The 25,420-nt window shown below is 46.5% G+C and overlaps 1 protein-coding gene across 2 annotated transcripts; it reads right to left on the minus strand.

Annotated features, from left to right (window-relative positions):
- Nucleotides 1-1,595: 1,595 nt before the first annotated feature.
- Nucleotides 1,596-22,957, minus strand: LOC140261201 (protein DDI1 homolog 2). 2 transcript variants are annotated; one of them, XM_072354385.1, is made up of 10 exons: nt 22,772-22,957; nt 18,970-19,099; nt 18,314-18,544; nt 16,398-16,524; nt 14,350-14,477; nt 13,634-13,762; nt 12,930-13,033; nt 12,334-12,523; nt 9,077-9,139; nt 7,585-7,722 (listed from the first exon to the last, which is right to left on the minus strand). In XM_072354385.1, the coding sequence occupies exons 1-9, from the start codon at nt 22,907-22,909 to the stop codon at nt 9,123-9,125; spliced, it is 1,194 nt and encodes a 397-aa protein (XP_072210486.1). In that variant the 5' UTR covers nt 22,910-22,957; the 3' UTR covers nt 7,585-7,722; nt 9,077-9,122. The 2 variants fall into 2 exon arrangements, with proteins under 2 accessions (XP_072210485.1, XP_072210486.1); XM_072354384.1 differs by lacking the exons at nt 12,930-13,033; nt 13,634-13,762; nt 14,350-14,477; ... (2 more) ...; nt 18,970-19,099; nt 22,772-22,957 and having other exon boundaries at nt 1,596-7,722; nt 12,334-12,473.
- Between the last annotated feature and the right edge of the window lie 2,463 nt (nt 22,958-25,420).

Here is a 25,420-nt window from a genome sequence, read left to right on the forward strand (position 1 = left end):
TATGCAGGGGAGGACTCTGGGAGTATGAAGGGTTGTGTATGTGTGGGGTTGCATAATGGGTGTACAGGACATGTACTGGCCTCAGGGCCTAAAGCCATTGTACAGTGACAATAACGTGAAGATGGTAGAAAATATCCAAAAGGTTAAAAAGAACTCACCCGTATGGAAGCCTTCAGTCTGCTGGGAAACACCGAGGCAATCTCCACCAAGGAGCGATCTCCAAGAGATGCTGCCTTAGTGGTGGTCAGCCCATAAATGAGGTCTAGAGAAGGTGGAGTCGAGCTCCACCCCTTCCAGGAGCACAGCTCCATCACTCTCACCTGTGCTCCCACAGCTGACCCCACACTTGCCTCAGCTGATTAATCAGAGGTTCAGGCTGTGATTACCAGTTTCCCGTACAGCCTACTGAAGGTATGGTAAAGGGAAAACATCTGGACTAGATGATCTTGTAGGTCCTTTCCAACCTTGTGATTCTATGATCCCAGGCACTGCTCCTGCAGAACCCTGCTCCCCACAGAAGCTGCAGTGGCCACAGGCTTTGTGGAGAAGCACTGCTTGGATTCTGTGCATGCTCACCAGCTCAGGAGGAGACTGGGCCTGGCAACAAGAGCCTGGGCATCTCCAGGCACCTTACTAAAGGGGCTGAGAAGCAGCTCGCTTGGGCAGTCTGAGGCTACAGAAGTAAAGATCCTCTTCCAAGGCATTTCACAAACAGTTGTCCCCCTGGGAAGCTGTCATAGGGACGCAGGAGTAGAATAGAGCTGGCAGCTCTTACAGGATGCCTTTCTGTGAGCAAAAGGGTTCTCTGTTCCCACATATAAAAAATGAAGCAGAGAGGGAACTGGCATGGCTGAGCCAAGACCTGCTGATCTAACAGGAAGGAAGGAAGAAAAGTACTGGCAGTGGAAGCAGGGATGGGTGGCCTAGGCTCTGGAGCAGGGCATCAGTCACCTCTTGAGTGAGTTTGTGCAAGGGGATCAGGGGGAAGGGGAATGTCCACACTACTCCTGCTCTCATCAAATCTGTTCCATGCTCTCTGGGTGGAGTCACACTCTGCTCTGTGAGTGCCACAAGGAGTGCATGCAGCTGTGTGTGTGACAGGCAGTGCAGCTTCTGGAGCCAGGCCAGGAGTTAGCCCATGCCCCATGGGTCAGATCCTGAGACTGCCAGGGGTCTTGGATCACTGGTTGGAGGGATAAAGCTCACGTTCATCCTCTGAATATTCGGAGTTGAAAGGGACCCACACAGCTCCGAGACCAATCTCTGCCTGCACAGATCCCACACCGCCCAGTTCCAAACCCTAAGGCTGAGTGTCCCAGTGCTCCCACTGTGCCCTCCCACTGTGCACAGTCTTCCCCTGACCCCAGCCCCTTCCCAGACCCTCTCCTGATGCAGCTCCATGCTATTCCCTTGGGCCTCAGCAGAGCACAGAGCTCAGCACTGCCCCTCCACTCCTCCACTCCCTGTGAAGTGCTGCAGGCTGCCATGAGGCCTTCCTCCACCTTCCTCTGCTCTGTGCCAAACAACCCAAGGGACCTTAAGCTGCTCTTTGCACCCTTTGCGGACTTACAGACCAATCAAACAACATTATGATAAAGTGTTTATTTTTTTAAATATCAAATTTATTTTACACATCAGTTTTGTTGATAAACAGACTCCCAATATTAAAAAAAAAAAAAAAAAAAAAAAAATCAAAGAAAGAATCAAGTGTGTACTACTTTGGGCAGAACCACATCCCACTGTCTGATGACACAAGCACATTTCTCTTCAGCCACCCGCAAGGACAACCACAGTGTGTTCAGCCCAGAAAAGTAAATGACACAAATGCAACCAGCTGTAGGATTCCTGAGAATTGATTCCCTCAAGTTCCTGACGTGAGTTTGTAAAACTCTTAAGCTAAAATGCATCAGTCAAGAAGTAACCCAAACTGCTACGCATTTGGGTCACCAACTAAGCTACGTCTACGCAGTGCAGGAAGAAATCTGAATGCTTCAGAAGGGAACAATTTACACAAAACTGACCCCGTTTCCCAAGCTGGTCTCCAAGAGAGGATGGCAAAAGGCCCCTCTGAATCAATATTTGATTCCTGCGGAGCCACATGGCGTGTCCAAGTCTGGTGAAGAAACTCCTAGGATGTGTTCCTCCTTTTGATCACTAACGGCATAGTGTCTGAAAGAAAACTTACCATCAAGTAAAATATTGCTACTTCTGAGGAAGGGAGATTGCAAGGGGGGGAAGGCAGACAGCCAAAGAAAGAAGGGAACATCTCTTGGAGGTACAAGGTTAACAGCCCTTGAGACCAAGAGTCCAAACAGAACATCAAGCACAGTGAGCAATGAGGCAGAGACTGTCACAACATGCAGCACTGCTCTGCTCTGCCAGCAAACACCTCCTGCCAGACCACTTTGTGCCCAGACACTGCCAAGTATTATTTCAATGCTCATCACCTCTAAGGCTTGCCAGGAGCCTCATTTACAGGAGTACACAGTCAAAAAGAGGCCAAGGAGATCCCTTTGGGATCTCAGGAAAAGAATACCTCTCAGCAACCAATCATTAGGTATGTAACCACAGTGGCTTCAGGAAATATCCAGGAACACACTCAATGGACCCAGAGCAATCACCACAAACACTGCCATCTTTACAAAACACATCCAGTGTTGCTGTATTCTCTATACACAGGGAAATTATTTTGCCAAGCTGATGTGACTGCTTAGTGTGGAGCACTAATGAATGAAGAGTGTGAAGAGCCTTAGCTGAGCACAGAGCCCATTCACATAGTTCCTCCAAAAGCTGAGCAGCTTCTGGCATTACATCTTTATTCCTACCCCAGCCAAAAAGCTTTAGCAGTCTGCCACACAAATACAAACACTCCTGCTCTGCTGCCCAGAGGAAAGCTTGGTGAAGGGTTGTGGGCCAAGGATGTGTCCACACAGCAGGGGACACGCACACATACTGAAACAGAAGTCAACTTCTAGACAGCAATCGCTCTTGTGTTTTATTTTAACTCAGACACTCAGCACCGCCCACATTTTCTCTGATGTAAATCTTGATTCTGTAAAGCCAGAATCACTGTCTAATTCAGCAGCACGTGGCCATTTGCTCAAAGCGAGGCTCTGTGAAATTCAAAGATTTAGATCACCAGGCTCAGAGCAATTTGATAAAAGAGCAGTACAAATATTCATCAGCTGGGGGGCGTGGGAGGTCAGGCTTTGTTTCTAGCAGTACAGAGAGTTACAGAAGAAATTCTAATAGTATTGATAAATGCTTCAGTACAGCTTAGGCAGAAGGGCAGATTTCAAAACCTGTATTTGACAAAGAATAAAACTGAGCACTGAAGCAAGTTTGCTGATGCTCTAAAGCCTTTATAGCATAAATTCTGTATCTGTAGTCTAAGTAAACATGGCTGTAAAACTAGAGCCTTTAACCAGTTTGGTGCAAAGCAGCAGTATTTCATCACCTAGCTACTAGCAATTGCTTCTAAAAACATAAACGTGTAAATACGAAAAGGGTATAATATTGAATGGCTAACATCTGATGATTCAAGGAGCTGGCAGTAAATGAACCCGCAGGTATCTGGGGAGGCCAACCTGCAGCTGGTGTCGTTGGTGCACAGACCACATAAACCAGAGATGGGCTCTGACACCAAGAGCCACAGTGTGAATCAGGAGCAGAAACATTGCTATGAGTAAGGAGGCTCTGGAGCTGAGCTCTACTCACACTGATGCTTTTGGTAATGAACCGGACATGAATAGGCCTAATGTTGAAATCTTATTTCCTAAAGTTTCTAGAGAGATGACGACACTGTCTGCACTTCTTCAGCAGTCCAAATGTTACCCTTTACAGAATGGGATTTTGATTATTTGGGGTGCTCACCACAGTGAGTACCAACAAGCTTAACTGGGGATCAGCTCCTACTACCTGCATGTAGAGATCAAAGAGCTGTAATCCTGCATCACTGAATCCTTTTGAACAGAGCCAGCAGGGAACTACCTGATGCTGCACAGGCAAGGGGTCCTAAAGAGCCAAATGCTGCTCCCAATGCAAGCACAGAGCAATGCCTGCTGCTGAAACCGCCAGTAGCATGATATAAACCAAGTCTGTCTGGGAACACCAAGCCTCGCTGGTACATCCACAACTCAAGCAAAAGCTGCTTCCAACAGAGGAATGCCTTACAGCTCTTTAGAAAATAACCAATCTCTTGGCTACCCAAGCACCTAAGAAGAATCTGATGATCACCACTCAGACATAAGACTCTGCAGGCTCACAAATGAAACCAAATTTGTGTTGTTTTTAAACACTACCCTACACAAAGAACAGCTTGGCACACAGATAGGCAAACTTGCCAAGGAGCAGGGAAAACAGAACACCAGGGAGAGGTCCAGGACAACAACAACAAATGAAACGATGGACAGGTCATGTTTCCAGCCATTGCTGATCAGCCACTTCAGGTCTAGCTCCAAAGGAGAAAGTTTAAGAAGAACGCTTCACAGGGAGCCACTTCAGAGTTTCATGAGTGAGATTAAGTAAAAGTTCCTAACTTAAAATTTGGTATTATATTTCAACCACGCTTTCCTTCCCCAGCCCCAAGAGTATTTTGAGGCTCTGCAAAACCCCCAGAGTAGTTCACCTGAAGAAAAAGTATCTGGTAAGGGCTTCCTCAGAGAGTCCTAATCAGGCAGGCTGCTTCCCGAGGACCTCCTGGAAGGCTCTGATAGCTGTAATGCAGACATCATGTCAGCGTGTGTTCCATAAGCCCTACCTGGGAGCCCTCACTCTTTACGAGGTATTCAATTAGTAGCCCATCAGGCACTGCAGGCTTTCCACAGCTGCTGAGAGGCTGATCATCCCCAAACATCACTATAAGCCAAAGCAAAGCAGATTTCTTCATTCTGCTGATCACAACCCCATGCAGCACATAGAGAATCCACCTTCCTGGGACATATGCAATTAAAAGCCATGACATGCAGTTGCTTTGTTACAAGGTTTCACCATCAAGGTTTTGCCTTAAGCGGTTGAGCTTGTTCTTTTGTAGAAAGAAGCATGATATGGGCAAGGTTAGGGGGAAAAAAATTAAAAGGTAAAACACACTTTTCCCCTTTCTATTTCCCCTCCCACCTACAATTGATATCAGCACATCTTCAAGTCGGTACATCTCTTAGTTTTGCTTGAACCAAATTCTATCCCTTCCACCCCCTATCCCCACAATGTAACCTTAAACACACTGGCCCAGGAGCATGAAAGGGTTTGTCCAAAACAGGCAAAAGCTTTCCCCGTGCAAACACAAACCCATGCTTCCAAAAATGCTCAACACCCTCCCATTCCTTTTGCAAAGTTTTACACACCTGTGGGCACCTGTAGCAGCTGCCACAATTGTTTCAACAGCATCACAGACATTTGGCTATAAGGTGTAGGAGAGAGAAAACGGTACAAACCCAAAAAGCCCGTTTAGAAAAGTTTTGCATCTGTGCTGCACCAGACTGAGCGTGTGCCCTTTATAACAACACCATCTGCCATGCCTCTCCACTGGCTGCACACATACACACACTCAGTTCATTTCACAGTCTGCTCTGCGCTGGACAGGGTGCTGATCTTAATGGCTTCTGCTTCTTATTCATAACACCAGAGCTTATTCAGAAATTTTGCACTTAAATAAAAACATTAATTTTCATCCAGTATCTATAATTAAAATCTATCCAGTCCACACTATACGAGGACATCTTCCTTTCAAAAGGCCAAATCTAACAAGCAAAACAGAATAGACAAGTTACTTTGGCTGCAAATAATTAAAAACTCCAGCTCAACATTCTGCTTGTACATTACAACGTGTAATTTAGATAAATCTTTTAAAAGACCCCCTCTTCCACAGTTAGGTAGGAACAACAATACTCTTGGCTAGCAAAATGAGAAGAGCAAGATCTGCATTCCCATCTGCTCGTTCCAAAGCCTCCAGAGCTTCTACTGTGGTAAAGCCAGCATCAAGGATTCGATCAACATCAGCTGCAGGGAAAGCAGGTGGTGAAGCAACCAAGGGAAGTTCTGTGGACTCGGTGGGTGGGCTAGGCAGCGGCTCCTCACACCCACCCACCAACTCTGGGCTGTCAGGAGCAGAACTGCTGCTTCTCTCGAGTGCTCTTGTGAGTGATGCCGAAGTGTCTTGAGATGTACCTTTATCCAAAGAAGGCTGAGAGGAAACACTGTTCTGTTCCAAAATCGGACTTTGGAACCATTCTGGCAAAACCTTTGCCTGCTCAGAGCTCTCTTGTTGGTCAGATGTCCCTGTAGAAGTCACCACAGTCAAATCTCTCTTACCTGAAAACTCTGGAATTTGTAAAGCATCCTCTCCAGGAGCTGATTCCATGTGAATGACAGACCCAAGACTAACATTTTCTACGCCAGAATTACAAGGCTGGTTCCCCTCTGCTTTTCCACCTTCAGATCTCAAGTTAAAGGAGGAACTACTCTGTTGCTGGCCATCTCGATCTGAGCCTTTCCACTTATCTTCAGAAAACCCCTTCCATTGTACTTGCTCTTTGTGAACCATTTCCAGCTGAGAAACTTCAGATGTAAGAAGTTTACATTCTCCTTTACAACTGATCAAGAGTTTGTGAAGCTCTTTCAAGGCTGATGCTAGAGAGAAACATGGCTCTTCTAAATGTCTACCCAGATCTGTGTCCTGCTGATAAACAATGGAGGGGGAAGAACTGTTTTCAGCTGTTAAATTGGACAACTCATTACACTTTTGGGGGATTTCACCGGTGCTTTTAGACTGCAACACATCAGGGGTGGAAACTGCATCACTCGGGGAAGTTGCAGACTTCAGTGACTCCACTTCTATAGAAGAGGCACCTGAGTTCAGGTCAGATGCCCTTCCATTCCTTACTTGCCACTTCTGCTTCATTGCTGAGATGTGCACTTCAGCTACAGAATGCTCAGCTGTATCCACTTCCATATCCACACAACTACAGGATGTTTTGACATGCTCTTTCACACAGGAAAGATCTGCTTTCTCCAGGCTACCTTCTCTCATTTCTGCAGGAGGAATTTCTGGCTGGCTGGCTGTATGGCCCTCTTCTTCCACCCCACCAATTTTGCCAGGATGTTCTGGGTCAGTTTTGTCAGTTTGTTTCTCCAGATGCTCAAACTTCTCTGGTTCTGTCCACATCTGATGGTTTATGGCAAGCTTCTGTTTTCGATCCTTTAGTTCTGAAGGCAGAGGTGCATCTTTTATTTGCCCAAGCTCATCAGTGCTGTCAGACAAACTATTTTTTTTTGTCACTTCCAACAGAGGTTCCTCACCACAGCCTTGTTCTGTAGTGTTACATTCCATTAGACTGTCAGCAAGAAATGTTTCTTCAAGTGTCTCCTGTGAAAGGCAAGCTGGACTGCAACTATTCACTTCCTCTGTCTGAAGAGAGTGGTCATTATTTGCCAAGGAAGAGTTATTGGAAAGATGCTGTAACACAAGAGGATGATCTCTTCCTGGGGTGATCTGGCATTTAGTTGAAGACTCAAATGACTTGATGGCTCTAGGATCAATGGGCTCTGTGAGGCTAGATTTATTTGAGCGTGTTGAAGCAGGGGCAAAGAGAGATCGATCAAGTAATTGATCTGTGGGATTGCAGATTTTAGAACTTAGTTCTGAAGACTGGACTGGATTTTCAAACCCATCAGAAGCTGGTAAGGAGGGCATTTCCAGTGAGGTAGTTTCTTTGTCACTATTCTCTATATGTAAAGATAGATGGGGAAAAAAAAGAGTTAGGACACAGAAGCAGCACTGTTTGCACAGAATCACAGAACTGTAGGAATTGGAAGGGATCTCTAGGGATCAAGTCCAACCCCCCAGCAAAGCAGGCTCCCTACAGTAGTTTTCAAGGATCCATGCCTTTAGAACAGAGGATAAAATGACAGTTTACATATCATCTTGGCACATTTACCTCCACTTGGGCATTACTCACTAGAGCACCACTGTATCACTAGTTACTGCAAGTTGTTAAGACAGTCCCAAGTGCTCTAAAAATAACCAAGTGCAAATCCAACAGCTACAGTGCAGCTGCAGACACTTAATTACTGACAGTGACAGACAAAAAGCCAGTTCTAGGGTAATTAGAGAGCTCACAATTAGAGGATACTTAAACTTCAAAGTGAGTAATTATATCACCAAGAAGATGACAAAAATCCCAACACCCCTGTTTATTTTTCAAAGCAGAGCAATCTAAATTCCTCTTTGCAACACAGAATGCAGGCTTCAGTGGGATATGTGTGAGCAGTACTTCATATGGGTGCTTCACAGATGGCTTGAACAAGCTGAAAATAACTTCACGTTTTCTTTTAGCCATAACCTTCTCTTTAATCAAGACTTTAAAACCTCGTTACTTTTTCATCTGTGTTATCAGTGCAGCTGCAACAATGGCAGCAAAAGGCATCCAGAGAAGTACATTCTCCAGTACATTAAGGCACGAGATGGTTAGAAAATGATATCCAGAGGTCAGCAAACATTCTTCATATGATGTCAGATGGAACTGAAATTGTGGGTATAAAATTACTTGGGGAGGCTGTAACATAATGGTTGCATTCATCAGTACACTGCTTCAAGAAAGCAGTACTCAAACATACATGTAACAGCACAACGGTATTTAAGCTCATCAGATCCACTTCAAACTTATCTTAAGACATACAGTTTTGGAGCAGGTTCCAGTGGTTTGGTTTGTGTATATGTGTGTATGTGTTGTATATAAACTCCATAAACTGTCAAAGAATTCACTGCCTCTGCTCAACAGAAGCTGAGCCAACAGAAGTGTTTCAGGTAAGCAACGAGCATCACTTGGAAAGCACAGGATGGAAGGTCAGAGTTACAGGGCTCTCCTTTGCATTAACAGAGGGGCCCACCTTTCCTCATACATGCAGCCCAGGTTTGCTGCCTTTGGCTAAGTGAAGCAGGATGTTCTCCCACACTCTTAAACAGGTTCATAATTTCACATCATGTGGGCTGCTCTCTAATAGCTCAAAAGGAGGATGGTCTTGCTGCGAGTAGTGTGAACGCTGTAATGAAAGCTTATGAACTGATGACTATAAATACCTGGTCTGTGGCCCACTCCAGCTGCAGTAAACACACACAACATGCATCAAGGCTTCTGACGTTCTGTTTAGATTAGGAAACAAACACACCAAACTCGTGTTAGCATTCAAAGCACATGACATGCATGGTTACAGCCCTCCAACAGCTCCCCTCCCGGCCATCCTCAAAGACAGCACATGAGCAGCAGGAGTTCCTCATGTTCCCCACCTTCCAGCAGGTCTGCCCAGGCGATTCACCATATCAAATCAAAAGTACCTCTGCTAAAGAACAGTTGAAAGGTTGTTCTGCATTACCTAAACTGCAGTGTGGTCTGCAAGTGATGCACGCCCTCGACAGCATATACACAGCACAAGGCAGAAGTCTAGCAGCGTGCTTGTTTGTTCCCTGCACAGGCACATTCAGGAGGCATGCTTCAGTGAAATGAGACATGAAAAATGGCATCTCAGACTGTGCTCCCAGCTACCACTACTCTGAAGGGGATCATGCCAGCAAAGGCAAGAGAAGATGAGCAAACACCAGCTTGCTGCAAGTGGGAAACAAAGATCCTAGGGTAGAAACCCCAAAAAGGAACTGCTCCCTAAGGTACTAAAGAACAAAGCAAAGAAACAGACAGCCAGAAGTCAAAAAGCTCACTGCTTCCTACTCCACACAGAGGACAGATTAATCGCAGACCACTACAGGAGCACTACATAGTGGGACTAGGAATCAAGCTAGACTAAATAAGTGAGCTTATCTTGCTAATGGTCTAGTCTTGCAAATATATCAGCTCTCAACGTTGTTGTTAAATCACCAAGTTGACCTTTGCTGAAATAGCACCCGCTCTTCCATTAAAGTTCTACTCTGTTCTGTGTCACATAGCCAAACAGCTATTCAGATTGCGCTGCATGATTTGTTGCATATGCTCCCCTTTGCATCCCAAAGGTCTCCAGACTCAAAGATCACAAGCACATACAACCACTTCACCTCAAGTCTTTCTCCTTTTACAGATATCCAGTAGTACTGGAGAGCACTAACCATGCTCACACACAGCCAGGATGTGCCTCCTGTTCAGTACTGTGGAAGAAGTCTGCCTTTTTCACCTCAGACACTTGCTTCTTTTATTCTCCATGGGATAAAAACAGTGCACAGAATGCTGCAATACCACATCTCCAATCAATACACATGAACCTGTCACTGTACTCTGTACCAGATCAACCTTTTCTCTTGGTTACTCATCTGACCTTAATGAAGCTACAACAACTTGGCATGCTGGCATATTTAAAATCCTGCATTATCCTGCATATTTTCAGACTGCTCATCTTTGACATGTCTGGCAAAGAGGCTTGTGACACAGAACACAGATGAAAACGAGAGATCCTTTTTTATTCAGCAATATTATGCTCAAACTCTCTTCCAAGCCAATACTTTAGAGAGGAAACAGAACGGCCTTTTCACTCTGTATTCAGGGCCTGACCATCAGGGAGTCACAGCCCCTCTGATGGCACAAGCAGCTGGTGTGCTGCCAAGCGTTCCTCAGCACACTCATCCTGACACTCAGTGTCATCCTCTTCCCAGGATATACAAAGGAGCTGAGTCCCAGCCCCACCAAGGATACCTGTCTAGCTAACACCAGGAACAAACTCTTCTCCACAAAGTGCATCACCAGGGATGGATTCCTCCCTGTATTAGGAAAAGTCTGAATTGCACATGTGGAGGCAATGCCTTTCTTACATCAAGTCTGCCTGGATGCACACGGAATAAGCTCTTGAGAACTCTGACCGCCTGTAGATATACAGAGTGATTTTTTTTGTACCACTTGAGCTGCTACAGAAGATCACAGGCTTTGTGGGAAGCTGAGGTTCCTTAATGCTGCATTATGATCTTTCTCCCCCACGCTTTACTGCCTTTTCTCTTGCTTTTTTCTGGTGCCATCTAGCAGCAGTTAATAGTTTTGGGAGAGAGTGAGAGGGTCTGAGTTCACATTCTGACATCTCAGAATACAGGTAACAAGATTCCTGCAAATCAGAGGCCTGTAAATGGTCCATGGCTTGCATAGAGTCCATCTAAACAAGACCTGCTTTAATTTTGTACTTTACTGCTCCACAGGTATTAAGTGATACAGAAGCAATTTCCTATTCTCTTAACTTTTAAGTTCTGCTAGGGCTCACTAGCAATGGAAACAGAAGACTGCTGATCAGCCTGAGCAAAAAGCCTCTTTGTTTCTAGAACTGTATTGGTATATAAGCAGCTTTAAGTCATTTTAGATGCTTTTCATTTCAAAGCACTTGTCTAAAATGCTGTAAATTACAGAGAGACACTGTTTCAGGTCAAGAAGTATGCTTTCTGACCAACCCTTTCAGCAGAGAATTAAGTCTAACCAATGACAATGTCTGCAGTTTTAACTGGAGAAGAGTTGATCTCCACATTTTCCAGGTTATGTGAAGAGACATGAGCCCAATCCAACAAGTCTGACCTTTAGGAGTGTCAAAACTCAGCAGGGAACAAAACAGGACAAATCAGACTTGGATTTTTAATCATGCTGCAGTTAAAAGCTACCAAGAAAATCATTTGGGAAATCAACTTTATCATCTTAAACATAGCAAAATGCACGTTTCTAAAAACTGCTGTGAATTTGTGCCGTCTTGGAAAAATAGGTGGGCATAAGCTGCTGGTTAACACACCCAGCTGCTCGTCTCAGAGGGGCAGCAATCAGACATGGATGGAGTCTCAGACACTGCACATGTAAGACTCGAGTAGCTGCCGAGTCTGCTATTCCTCCTGCACTAAGATGTGCATGTACTGCTAGGGCTCATTTATTTTTGTACACTGTAGCTATTAAGAATCGAATTGGCGAAATTCACAATACAGCCCTTGTGCGAGGCTGCTAAAACAAACATAGCTGTGTTGTGTACCTGCCTAGGCAGAGCAATTCAAACCAGGTGAATGGGTGCCAGAGACAACCACTTATCTTTGAAGACCAAGGTATGAGAGCTGCTCAAAAGCTGCAAGGAGAGCACAAACTGAACAGAAAGCATGCCCAAATGCCTTTGTGTGGACAGACTTTGCTATATAGAAAGGAAAAGACTAGTGCAATTAGATGCCACAAGCAGAAACAAAGCCCCTTTCTCTCCACCTTTTGCTCACTGTTGCTGTATTAGGTTATACCTAGAAACCGAGAAAAGGAGAAGGGATCTTCCAGTGCTGTCAACAGGCATCCTGATACACAACAAACAAGAAAACCAAGCAGAGAAATATTTTAACTAGGCTCATTATGATACCTGCTTCTTCTACGGACTTCTGTATTGCTTCTGCTAGTTCCTGGTCTGCAATCTCCTCCGGCCTCACGTCTTCCCGCCCGGCCCCATAAGCCAGCCTGGCACACTCTGGGAGCTCACCCTCTGGGAGGAAAGTGGTCTTTGAGCCGGTCGTGCCAATCACAAGTACATTCTTCTTGAGATCGATGGAACACTGAAAGAGTATTGAGACATCAGAGGCCTGCACAGAGCACATCAGTTCTCAGGGAAAAAGAAGAGGCAAGGCTGAACAATCCATTTCCAACAGGAGCGGCTCATAGTACTATGCAAAAGAGATAGCATCAACTATAAGCAGAGGCCTCCATTTGATTTGTTTTGCATTTAATCATTCAGTTGAAAAGCTCCAAGTGCCTTTGATCTGAGCAAAAAACTTCAGGGAGCAGCCAGACATTCTATACATACATCTGTGATGTACATCACAAAAATATTCCTTTCGTGACTGGTCGAAAAATTATCTACTATTTTATCTTCCCAGAAAATCACACATTTCCAGGTATGGTGCTTACACTGTGCCTTGGAACTGAAAAATCTAATAACTGTTTCAAAACTCGTTTTGCTACCTGATGCCTTTTAAGCATATCCAGCCCGAGAAGCATGTCCATGGGCTGCTCTTCAAGGATGGAGAAGGAACACGCCAAGAAATCCCCTTCGATCTGAACCTGAGCTGAAACGCAAGGGAGAAGAGTCATCACCTTGAAGCTACAATACAACACATTATGTTCTGCTCTTTCATCCCCCTAGGAAAGGCACAGTCACACTGGGGAGAGCTGACATCAGGACTCTGATCAAAAGAAGCCCAGATGCAGACAAACACCAGGGATTACAAGGCCTACACTGGCCTTGGATAGTTAATTATTGTCAAAGCTGTTCCGGTCTTAGAGCCTTCAGTACTGCTCATCTAAGCCTCCAAGCCAGAGCTGAAGAAGCTACATACATTCATTAGAGCACAAGCGTAAGAAGCAAGAACAGCAAAAAGAATCACTTTTTTCACACAACAGGGACAGCCTTCTCTCATCTAGAAAACCTGCCCATACATGCAGACCTCTCCTCCTGGAAGAGTATCAAATACTCCACCACTGTGGAACGCTTCCTGTGCAACTCACACTGCCCAACAGGAAATACCCTGCTTTTTAACCGCACTTCTGCAGTTGGAGCGAACAGTTTCTCAACTGCAGGAGCTGCAGGTTCCCTCACCTAAAAGAATTACATGAAACAGAAGGCTCAAGTCAGACCTGTTGCTAAAGCTAAGAATGGCAGTACTTACCTAAGTGCACTCTGCCAATTATTTTCTGAGTGCCTACGCCTTTAGCAATGCCAGCCCACCGCCGATCCACCAGCCTCATTATGTTGCACCTTTCAGCACAAGCTTGGCTCATAATGGTCATCTGGGCACCTAACAGAAACAGAACTTGCATTAAGGGTATCACAAATTAAAATACTCTCCTGGAAGGGCTTAAGATCTTGGACTCTGAAGCTGGGAAACCACATCACCTGCATCAAGCAACTGTGTCATGGCATAAAAGGCTTTGAATTTACAATTTATACACTCACAGATGAGCACAAACAGTAAGGTACAAATTGCTGCATAGCTGGAATAGCTCTGAGTACTTGGACGTTAACATGGCGGATGGATAGTACGGCATTAAGGTTGGCAAAGTTTCCCTATCTATAAACTGATATGACACACGCATATCAGTGACCATTTTGGCATCGCAGCAATCAGGCACCAGACATTCATAGGAGCCTTGACCTGGGCTGTTCAAGCACTTATTTGTGCCGCTCCACAAACCGTCTTCACAACTGGCTGTTTGCCTCAAAGCCCAGATTTTTCTGAGATTTTAATTAGGTACTTTAAAATCTTGTAAAACAGTGCTTTCTTACATAAAGGAATATTTAAGGCAAAAAAAAATTGAGTGTTTACTCTCTCCTTCAATGAGGGAAACGAGAATGGAGAAAGAGATGAAAGCAGGAGTAATTCACCTGAGTCAACAAAGGCTTTCACTGGATGTCCGTTGACTTTACAGTTAATATAAAGCATCACCACCTGGCCAAAGCTCTCAGGTGCCTCTTCCATTGCTATCGTCATATTTTCTTCAATATTTTGTTGCCTGAATTAAACAGAGAAGAGAGAAAAAAAAAAAAAAATTAGACCTCTCTCATTAGCAAAACCTTATGAGCGTCACTCTGATCCACAGACCTGGTAATCCCCCCCACTGCAGTTTGCATTAGCTACAAACATTTTTAAACCGCAACAAACACCACTTAGCTAAATATAGCCCTCTCAGCAGAGGGATTGCTTGGCTTAATCCAGACATACCAAGTCACTTCTCTTGCAGCCAAGAGGGTGCACCTTCCCACACCTTGCACAGCTCACACTGCGGCACACCTGCACCTGATGACCTGTCTGCAAGAAATTTGTCATCACAGAGCTAACATGGAGAACTTGTAAGCAAAAACTGGCAAATGTATTAGTCACTCTGAAGGAAACAAGGCATATGATGAAGATGTTCCCAGTAGCCACAACACTGGGATCCCACAGAGCAGCTTAACATTAAAATCCTCCAGCATTTCCCTGGCACTTTGCCTCTCTCAGGCAAAGGAAAGGAGGCCCATAACTGAAACTGCAGCGAGAACACTGCCATGAGCACAAGCCTCGCTGCAAATTCAAGTCTACAGAAAAAAAACATTCATTGAGAAGCTCATTGTAGCCCTGATAGTAATCTTGAAAGCGATGGGTATCCACAGTGACTACATCTCAAACAGCTTTATCTATGAAAGGACAGGGGCTTCCCATTTTAATGTCATTTCATGTTTCCTCCCCAAAAGGTAAAGGTAAAACCAAGCTCCTCTCATGCATTTCCTGTAACCTTCCCACAACAGGATGGGTAGATGTGTTTTTTTTTTGGTGCAGGAGGAAAACAGCTAAGAGCAGCTAACAGTGGCCTGGCTCACATGGGAGCTAAAGCCCCCTGCTACCCCAGCCTGTGAAACAAATAGCCTCACATTGTAACGTCCTTTGCTATTCCATCTTACATCAGATACAGTGCAGTTGATCTGCAGGTTCAGCTTTCTTGCTGAATCCATTATTTTGTTTTCTCTGTTCTTGACGCCCCACTGAAGGATGGAGATGTGTCTCAAGAAACTATGATGCCTGCAGGAACTCCCAGTCAATCTCAGGCAGAGGACAGCTAATTAAGCAAGAGTTCAAGTAAGCTGAGATACTAAACAAGTTGTGAAATCTTGGGACTGCTACATGCCCAACTGTTACCCAACAGCTGCACAATCTTGGACATATTCCCTTTATCTGTCCCAATTCCCCCTCATGTACTGAGCAAGGAAAGTGTTCCTTTGCCTCCAAGCAATGATTTATCTACAGATTCATGCACTGTATTCAGCACTGCTATGCCAAGCCATTATCCAGTACTAACACTTTGTCAGTCATAATGCAATAATGACTTGGTACAAAGTAATTTTGGTTATGATCAGCAATAAGCCCATATCAGAAAGACGTTTCCTTATCAAGGACAAATCTGCAAGCCATTTTCCAGCTCAAGGATTCATTGCCCCATTTAAGAAATCACACCTCACCCCCATGTAAATACATGCAGAACACAGACACAGGGAGCAAGGGCTCATGAGCAGAACATGTTTCTAGAGACCTCTTCTGACAGCAGTGATATGCAGAGTCTGGAATGGGAGGAGACACTCCACTGCTGTGCAGAGAGCCCACATCAAAGACCCACACAGGATCTCAGGTTCAAAACACATCCAAGGCACCTAATACCACCTCCGAAGGATGCAACTATATTCAGTAAAAAGCAAACCCAAACTCATTGCTTCCCACAACTCTTCATTGGTTTCAGAGTGGCCCAACTTAGACAGCTTTGAGACCTCACACATGTGGACCTACTACTTGCCAAGGTGGCTCAAAGCACTACCCTGAAGGCAGATTTCTGTATTAAGGCAGGATCTGCTTTCTGAACACACTCCTTGTAGCCTCCAAGTTGCCAGTGACTTTGGTCTGCTACCTTATGTCTTCTTCTATTTTGGCCTGTGCCTCAAGATCAAAAGGGTCAGCTGAATACAGTCGGATCCTCTCCTGCTCCCGTCGGGCTCGGTCCTGCTGTTGCTCCAGCAATACCCTGGTAAATTTATCTGCAGCAATAAAGAGATACAGGAATGCTTTTTACTATTAATTACTCTTACAAATCATGTTCCAGCACAGCCAACAGTTCATTTTGCATCAACATGCACTCTAGGATAGAATCAGTAGCACAAGCACAACAGGCTTCATCTGAAGGCAAGCTTCTGGTTTGAAATGTGCATGTGTATTTTGAAAAACTTCCAGCAGACGGAGAAGTGAAATGTTTAAGCCCAAGCAACACAAGTATTGTAATTCTTAAAGATGCCTACCACTGCAATCAAAAGATGCTAGAAGGGATACTTGCTTAAGGAGGTTTAGCTGCATGCTTTTCAGGTCTCCATTTTTTGGATGGCCTCTGACTATTTTTTACTGATCAAGAAAATGCCAAAGAGACTTGGCGATAAATTAAGTTCTGTAAACACAGAAGGTTGTGGTTTTGCTTCAAAAAATGCAATTCCCATCAAGGAATTTGCTGGCTCAGAGACAGTTACACGCTCAGGAAAGCATTTGGTGGCTGTTTTAGTGCTTTTTATTTAGTTAGGTTTCCACAGCACAGGTACTTTCTGATGTACCCACAACACATGCAGCACAGCCATGCGGTACACGTCCATTCAGACATTTGGACATCAAACTTAGAACAGATAAAACCACTTCCTTCTAGTATCCTGCTGCAGAGATTTGGAACTAAAAATGCACACCTGAGATAAAGCTTTATGTGCATAACAGACAAAACAGATCAGCAGGTGAGCCAAATCTGGGAGTCCTGGGTTTAACATTGCATCTCATGCCAGCAGCAGAACATTCTCCTCAGGGCGATGAGAAAACTTTTCTGTACTACAGACACAACACTCAAAGGAAGCATGAAAAAACATCAGAGCACAACACGTGTTAACTAACAGGGACTTGAGCAAAAGTCAGAAGTAAAAAATGCAGTAGTCATCAGCACCCATGTGAGCTCTCTTCTATAACAGATAAATCAGTAGGATGTGACCTTGAAAGGGAGAAAGTCTCCCACTACACGGTCCTTCTCTTCATTCATTTCCAAAAGCTCAACCAGATTTTATTTCCTATCTAGAGGCTTAGAAGGGCACCATTCAATGCCCAAAACACCATTCTTCATACTTGAAAGGGGACTTGAGTTCAAAGCTTTAATCAAAAAATAAGACAGCAAAATTAGCTGCAGAGAAAATTAGGGACACTGTACTAGAATTCATCTGTGCCATGTGAATTGCCCAAAATATACACTTCCAAGATTAAGAGAGATGAAAACATTTATGGCTCTTCTTAATGAGAATGCTCCCTAAAGACACCATCTACTTGTTCCTCTTCCACTCTCTCCTTGATGCCTGCTACTTCAACAGCTAACCACCACAAGGAGAGATGCTCTTAGAGCACACCGCTCTCTTTGGAGCTCTCACTCAGCTCTAGAGTGCTGCAAACACAACACGTTGGTGGAAGCAGTGCATTCAGAGACTCTTAGCATAAAAAAAAATCAGGAGCTGAGCCACTTGCACTCACAGAAACGCAGCTAATCCATGCATACACTTCAAAGTAGGGGACATGGGCTGTCCAAAAAGCTGAGCTGGAGAAACATGCTAGAAAAAAAAAACTGCTAGAAAGTGTCTTGTTAGAAAGAGAGGAATGCCGTCAACAGTGCTTCCACCTGGTGCCTTGTATGAGCACCATTAATAAGCTGGCAGTGAGTACCCCAGGCAGCTAAAGACACATGGCTACATAGTACTGGAACTTGGCTCAGACAGATTCTGAACCACCTCATGTAGCTAAAAAAAAACAACGTACCGAGGTCTCCACTGAGCAGAGCCTCTGCCAAAGGCGGATTGCGCTCCTTCAGCAGGGACAGCTCGTGGGGATTGGCAAGCAGCATCTCCCGTAGCAATGCCGGGTTTTCCAAGCCCTGAGGGAACGAAGGCGCATCGGGAGGCAATGGGCGAAGGCGCTGTGCTGGTGGCTGATGCTGCTGAGCCGATGTCCCAGGAACTGCAATGCTGCTGAAGTCTATCCTCGGCAGGCCTGGAGGAAAAAGAGGTCAAATGTATCAGTGCTTCTTATTTGCAGTTCTGCTAAACAAACTAAGTAGAATAACTGTGGGAAGGATGGGTCAGTCTTAATACTAGGCTATTTGACCAGATCCTTTTAACAGCAGTTTGCATCAGAAGCACTGCCACACAGCCAGGTTACTGGGTGAGGGATGTTGGCACTGATTTACGTAACTGGCCTGCTCTCCTGCCTGGCCTGCTGTGTCCTCAGAAATACATTTCTTGAATCACAGACTAGTCGCTTCCAGCTTCACAAATGAGAATACCACAGAGGGAACACAAGGCTGAACCCATTGCCTAAGGCACTTCTCAATCTCTCTGACTGAAAATTTAAAATAAATAAATAAATAAAAAACAGCGAGTCCTTCAGATGCTCAGAGCAAACACATCACTTCTTACCTGGGAAATGGATTGAGGGCCGTGACTCTACAGCCTCTTTCTGTCGTAAAATCACCACATCTCCATCTTTCAAGCCATAGGAGGCCAGGGATCTGTTGTTGTCAGTGAGAGGCCTCTCCGCATAGACTATCTGCTCATGGGGATAATGCAAGGAGAAAACAAGCGTGACCAACCAGATCAGGATCTGATTTTATTTCTTTCTAGAAACATGTTTCAGCCACTCCCACGGGCCCACCTCAGACCTCAAAACAGGAGTGCAGTCCTCAGCACATGCATCGACAAGTCCTGCCCAAGCACCTTGACCTCAGGCACAGGCAGACCTCAACACAAAGTGGTTGGACAAGTACCCAGCGTTTGTTCTATCCAAAGCCAGCAACCACTTCCCAAAGCCCAGCATCTCAGAGAAAGACTTCTCTCTTAATTAGAGGCCAAGATCTTTGAAGGAAGGAACAGCTTACATCAGAACTGGTTGCCACATTTCCAAAATCACATCCCTGCTACTAACCAAGTCGTGGCTGCTTCCCATAGCGTTACCTTCCTCCAGCTCTGAATTTCCTAACCACAGACTTATCTGTATACACGCAGGCAGCATCCATCAGGACAGATACTGAACTGAATCATCTACAGATCAACGACTTCCTCCATTATCCAGATCACAGCTCCCCAGAACAACCAATGTTCACAGAGAACTCTGTGATTAGCTCAGCCACTTCTGCTTTGCTTCAGTGACGTAAGTCCACTCAGACTGAAATCATCAGCCTCCAAACATCCCACTGCAACCAGTGGCAGGAATCGATTCCTTTGGACTGTAATACACAAAGTGTATTCCTATTATGATTTTCTAATCTGACTTGACAAATAAAAAACATACCGAGATAAAAAGAATGAATAACCACCATGGGAACATTTCTACTAACATTAGATCCGTAATACCTACAGATGTCCCAGATTACTCCCATGCTTTCCTTGAAATGTCAACAGGCAATTACTGCAGACGTGCACCGTCACAAGACTTGCCTGTGACCAGAAAGACATTCTGGGCCTCTGATTTCACAAAACCTTTGCCACTGAGATAAAACACAACCCACAGAAATAAAGGTGTTCTTTAAAGGAATGGAAGCTCTGCTGAAGACGTGTCTTTGGCATCCCAGTAACTACATCTGCTCAGCATTAAGGCTTCTGTGCCAGAATCATCAGAACAGGAAAAACAGACACCATTAGAAATAAAGATGAAGTTTCTACCCTCTCAGTAACTACAGCATCAACGGTATTGCACTCAATTGGCTTGTGAGTCCCCTTCAAAGTGAATACAGATCCACCTGCAAACTATATTAAAGCATGCAGACACCGCTCTGCTGGCTTGCAAGGTATTACTGGCTCATGATGGGCACATCCTCTCACATGACCATGCACACCACAAACAGCCTGACTCCTAGCACTGCTGTCTGCTGAGAAAGCAAGCTTGCAGCAAATCCCAGCTGCACACGCAAATCTTAATCACTCCACATCCATCAGCAGAACGGCTTAATACACTTTTGACCTATTCCACACTTCTGCTAAAGTAAACTGACTTCATTTTGCTGTGTTCCAATTACCCAGTTTGCAGCATACAGACAGTGAGCTGTAAGCCAGCTAGGCACCCAGCACATGCTCCTCCAGAGCAAGGAAGCAGGCAGCCACACCACACACCAGGTGAATTCTGCACGGTGGCAGTGGGGAGAACATCGTCATGGAGCAAGGAAGCCCAGTCATGAAATCAGCTGTCACCAAAGTAAAGCTCATACGGCAGGAACATTCCTCTTTCAAAGAAGCCCACAAAGGCTAGAAATCTGAACCAACACACACACATAAAGAGAGGAAGGATATACCACCACTGCCAGAACAACACAGAAAACTGAGTTTTAACTCCAGATTCCCTCTTCTCCAGAAAAGGCATCCACTCGATGCAAGGGAGAAAACACAGTGAGCTAAATTTCTTTCCCTCTGCTCTCCATACTACGTAGACCTCCCCTTATCAACACAACCCACCTGCAGCTGCACACACTATCGTGTGCCACTCTCCAGTCCTCCACACCTCAAGGCCACGGGCTTCACGATAAAGACTCAGACTAACACTGTGTGGTTTACAGCACCCCACACAGTCCTCGCTATTAAATGCTTCATCTTTTTCGTTCCAGGAAGCCATCCATAAAGCAATGAAAGTCATGTGAAATAAAACCAAATCTGGTGGGTGCAACACAAGGACCCACAATGTCCCCTGGTTTTGGGGGGTAGTTTAGGCATGCAAAATCCTTCAACACAAATGCTTTGATGATAACTTATATTTCTATAGCTTTCTTTCTACTCAGGATCCAAAGAACACTGCATAAACACGGGGCAGAAAGAGTAGGTGAAAGAACAATAAATTTACATTTGGAAAAAAAAAAGTTTTAAAAAGGAAACAGAATAATGTATAAACAGACAGATGAACAGAAAGCCAGCGGAAGCACTCCTGAAAAGCAGAGTTGACCCATGTTACCTATAGTCCCTGTAATCACAAAACTGCAGCAGAGCAAAGACTCAAAGGGAACTCCCACCAAAAGCAAGCACGTTAGCACATGACCCCTCCTTATCCTGAAATAGATGCAGAGCTGACAGGTCACCATGACACAAGAGGGGCAGCTCTGAAAACAAGGTCACTGAGCCACCAAGCACTCGCAGCCCCTTGAGAGCAGAGAACATCCCTGTCAAACACCAGAGGCAGGGACTGGCTGTCACCTGCTGTAGGAACCATCATGGATGTTGGTGCCTCACTGGCTGTAACACAGCACTGCAGGCAAGCCCAGAAAGCAGGAGCCCTGCATCTCTTTCTACTTCTCATAGATGAAGAGCATTTTTCCTGGCACAAAACCCACATAACCCCAATTTTCTACTCCTGCTTTAGAAAACAAGTTAGGCAAGTTTCATTCCTGGGCTAATTAATAAAAAAGCCTACTTCAATACCATCCCTTTACGCTTTCTCAGGAGTGTCTCCCAACTCAAACCACTGTCTATAGTTGCACCTGGGACACACAGTGTTGAGCACAGGTTCTGCTGCACAATAACCCCCCACACCGGAGTGTTGGTCTCAGAACCAGAAGGCATTGTGCCTTTCTTCACCATCGCTAAGCAGCAAAATCAGAGCTTCACGGGGGCAGAGGAAAGCAGCCTGAAGCCAAGTGAGGAGCTGGGAACCTGCTCAGCAGGGCGTGCAGCTTTCCTGTCTCACCGTCCTCCTTCGCTGACTAATATCCACTTAACTAGAAAAACACTTTCTTCAGGTAGAGCTGGAAATGGATCGCGAAGCAAAAACTTCGGGAAAAAAACAACTTCACAAAGTTTGCCAAGAGCACCGAGATAAAGCGACACAGCTGACACTGCCCCGTCCGGCAGCGCCGCCTGCAAACAACCGGTGACAAAAGGTAGACAGCAGGCTGACAAACTCCCTCCGGGGCGCAGAGCCTCCCCAGCACGCCTCAGCCCGGCCCCGAGCAGCTCTGTGACCCCAGCACCGGCGCGATGGGACTCTCCGCGTGCTGGAGCAGCGCCGCGTCCACAGCTACCTCCACAGCTCTCAGAAATCGGGGGTAAAGCCTCCAAACGCCCCCTGGAAAGAGGGGGAGCGGGCGAGGAGACCGCGGCCAGCCCGGCCTTCCTCCCTCCCGGGACCCGAGGCACGGAGGACGCGTTCCTTCATGCGGAACCGCCGCCCCCCAGAGGGACGCAGGGCCTCGGGCGGACACCGCGCAGCCCCGAGAGCAGCGCGAGAGAAGCGGCCCCCGACCTGACTCTCGGCCGCCGGGATGCCGGACTCGAGTTCGCAGAGGGCGCGGAAGTTCTGCAGCTCGAAGTCGGCATCCACCTGCAGGGAGAAGGTGAGCTCGCTGCGGTCGCGGCGCAGGCAGAACACGGTGAGCAGCATGGCCACCCGCCGCCACAACCGCCGCCCGCCGCAAAGCACCACCGTCGCAAAACGCCCCGCCGCCGAGCAGCGCCGCTCGTCGCAAAGCGCCGCCCGAGCCACGGGGGCGGCCCCTGCCGCGTCCCTCCGCCCACCGGTTGCTTTCCGCTGTCCTGCGCTGCGCGGTGCGAACGTGGGGGGACGCCAAGGCCCTGAATAGCTCAGGGCATTTACCGCTGTAACACCTGCGGGAGAGGTGAAATTTCACAACCATAAAGACCACACAGAAGGTCTGGTGGGAGATGTGAACGTCTGGGGCTGTCTTGGACAGAGCGACTGTGAAATGGTGGAGTTCTCGATTCTTGGTGGAGCCAGGAGGGGGAGCAGCAAAACTGCTGCCTTGGACTAACGGAGGGCGGACTTTGAACTGTTCAGAAACCCAGGAGGGGGCGTCCCCTGGGATTCAGTCTGAGAGAGTAAGGGGATCCAAGACGGCTGGTCGCTCTTCGAGAAGGAAGTCTTAAGGGCGCAGGAGCAGGCGGTACCACTGAGCCTCAGAATGAGCCGCAGACTGGCATGGATGAATAGGGAGCTATTCTTGAGGCTCCGGGAGAAAAAGGGAATCTACCTCCTCTACGGGCAACTCAGAAAGAGCACAGAGAAGTTGTTAAGATGCGTACAGAGAAAATCAGAATGGCAAAAGCCCAGCTTGAACTCGGCCTGGCCACTGGGGTAAAAAGGAACAAGAACCTGTTTTACAAATACGTCAACAATAAGAGGAGGACTCAGGAGAATCTCCTTTCTTCACTGGAAGAGGCTGAGAATGTGACCACTGAGGATAAGGAAAAGGCAGAGGTTCTGAATGCCTTCTTTACGTCTGTCTTTAAAGGTCAGACCAGTTATCCTCAGGGTATTCCTCTCTCCAACCTGGTAGTCTTGGCTGGGGAGCAGACTAAACCCCCCACGATTCAGGAGCACACAGAGACCTACTGTTCCAACTGGGCTGCCACAAGTCCATGGGTCCGGATGAGATTCACCCAAGAGAACTAAGGGAACTGGTGGAGGTGGTAGCCGAGCCGCTTTCCATCATCTACCAGCTCTCCTTGTTGACTGGTGAGGTCCCAGAAGACTGGAGGCTTGCCAACATGACTCCCATCTACAAGAAGGGTTGTAAGGAGGACCCGAGGAACTACAGGCCCGTTAGTCTGACCTCAGTGCCAGGGAAGGGTTTGGAGCAGATTGTCTTGAGGGAGATCACGCCGCATGTGCAGGACAACTGCGGGATCAGGACTAGCCAGCATGGGTTCACAAAGGGCAGGTCCTGTTTGACCAACCTGTTCTCCTTCTATGATTTAGTGACCCATCTGGTGGATAAGGGAAAGGCTGTTGATGTGGTCTACCTTGACTTCAGCAAAGCCTTTGACGCTGTCTCCCACAGTATTCTACAGAACTGGCAGCCCATGGATTGGACAGGTAGACCCTTGGCTGGGTAAAGAACTGGCTGGAGGGCTGGGCCCAGGGAGTGGTGCTGAATGGAGTTCAATCCAACTGGCGGCCGGTCACAACTGATGTTCCCCAGGGGTCGGTGCTGGGGCCTGTCCTCTTCAGTATCTTTATCGATGACCTGGATGAGGGCATTGAGTGCACCCTCAGTAAGGTTGCAGATGACACCAAATTGGCTGGGTGTGTGGATCTGCCTGGGGGTAGCGAGGCCCTACAGAGGGATCTGGACAGGCTGGAGAACTAGGCTGAAGCCAATGGGATGAGGTTCAACAAGACCAAATGCCAGTTCCTGCACTTTGGCCACAACCCCAGGCAGTGCGATAGGCTTGGGGCAGAGTGGCTGGAAGACTGTGTAAAGGAAATGAAGCTGGGGGTATTGATTGATGCTCGGCTGAACATGAGCTGACAGTTTGCCCAGATGGCCAGGAAGACCAATGGCATCCTGGCTTGCATCAGAAACAGCATTGCCAGCAGAAACAGGGCAGTGATTGTCACCCTGTACTCAGCTCTGGTGAGGCCGCACCTCGAGTGCTGTGTCCAGTTTTGGGCCCCTCACTACAAGAAAGACACTGAGGCCCTGGAGCGTGTCCAGAGAAGGGCAACAAAGCTGGTGAGGGGTCTGGAGCACAGGCCATGTGAGGAGAGGCTGATGAAGCCAGGATCATTCAGTCTGGAGAAGATAAGGCTCAGGGGAGACCTTATTGCTCTCTATAACTACCTGAAGGGAGGTTGTAATGAGCTGGGGGTCAGCCTCTTCTCTCATGTAACTGGTGATAGGACCAGAGGGAATGACTTCAAGCTGCACCAGGGGAGGTGCATCAGGCTGGACAATAGTAAATATTACTTCTCTGAGAGTGGTCAGGCAGTGGAATGGGAGGCGGTGGAGTCACCAAGCCTGGAGGTGTTCAAGGAACATTTGGACATTGTGTTGAGGGACATGGTTTAGTGAAAACTATTGTTGATGGGTGGATTGTTGGACTGGATGATCTTGTAGGTCTTTTCCAACCTTGGTGATTCTGTGATTCTGTC

The sequence above is a fragment of the Excalfactoria chinensis genome, chromosome 20 (genome assembly GCF_039878825.1).
Source record: "Excalfactoria chinensis isolate bCotChi1 chromosome 20, bCotChi1.hap2, whole genome shotgun sequence".
NCBI lineage: Eukaryota > Metazoa > Chordata > Aves > Galliformes > Phasianidae > Excalfactoria > Excalfactoria chinensis.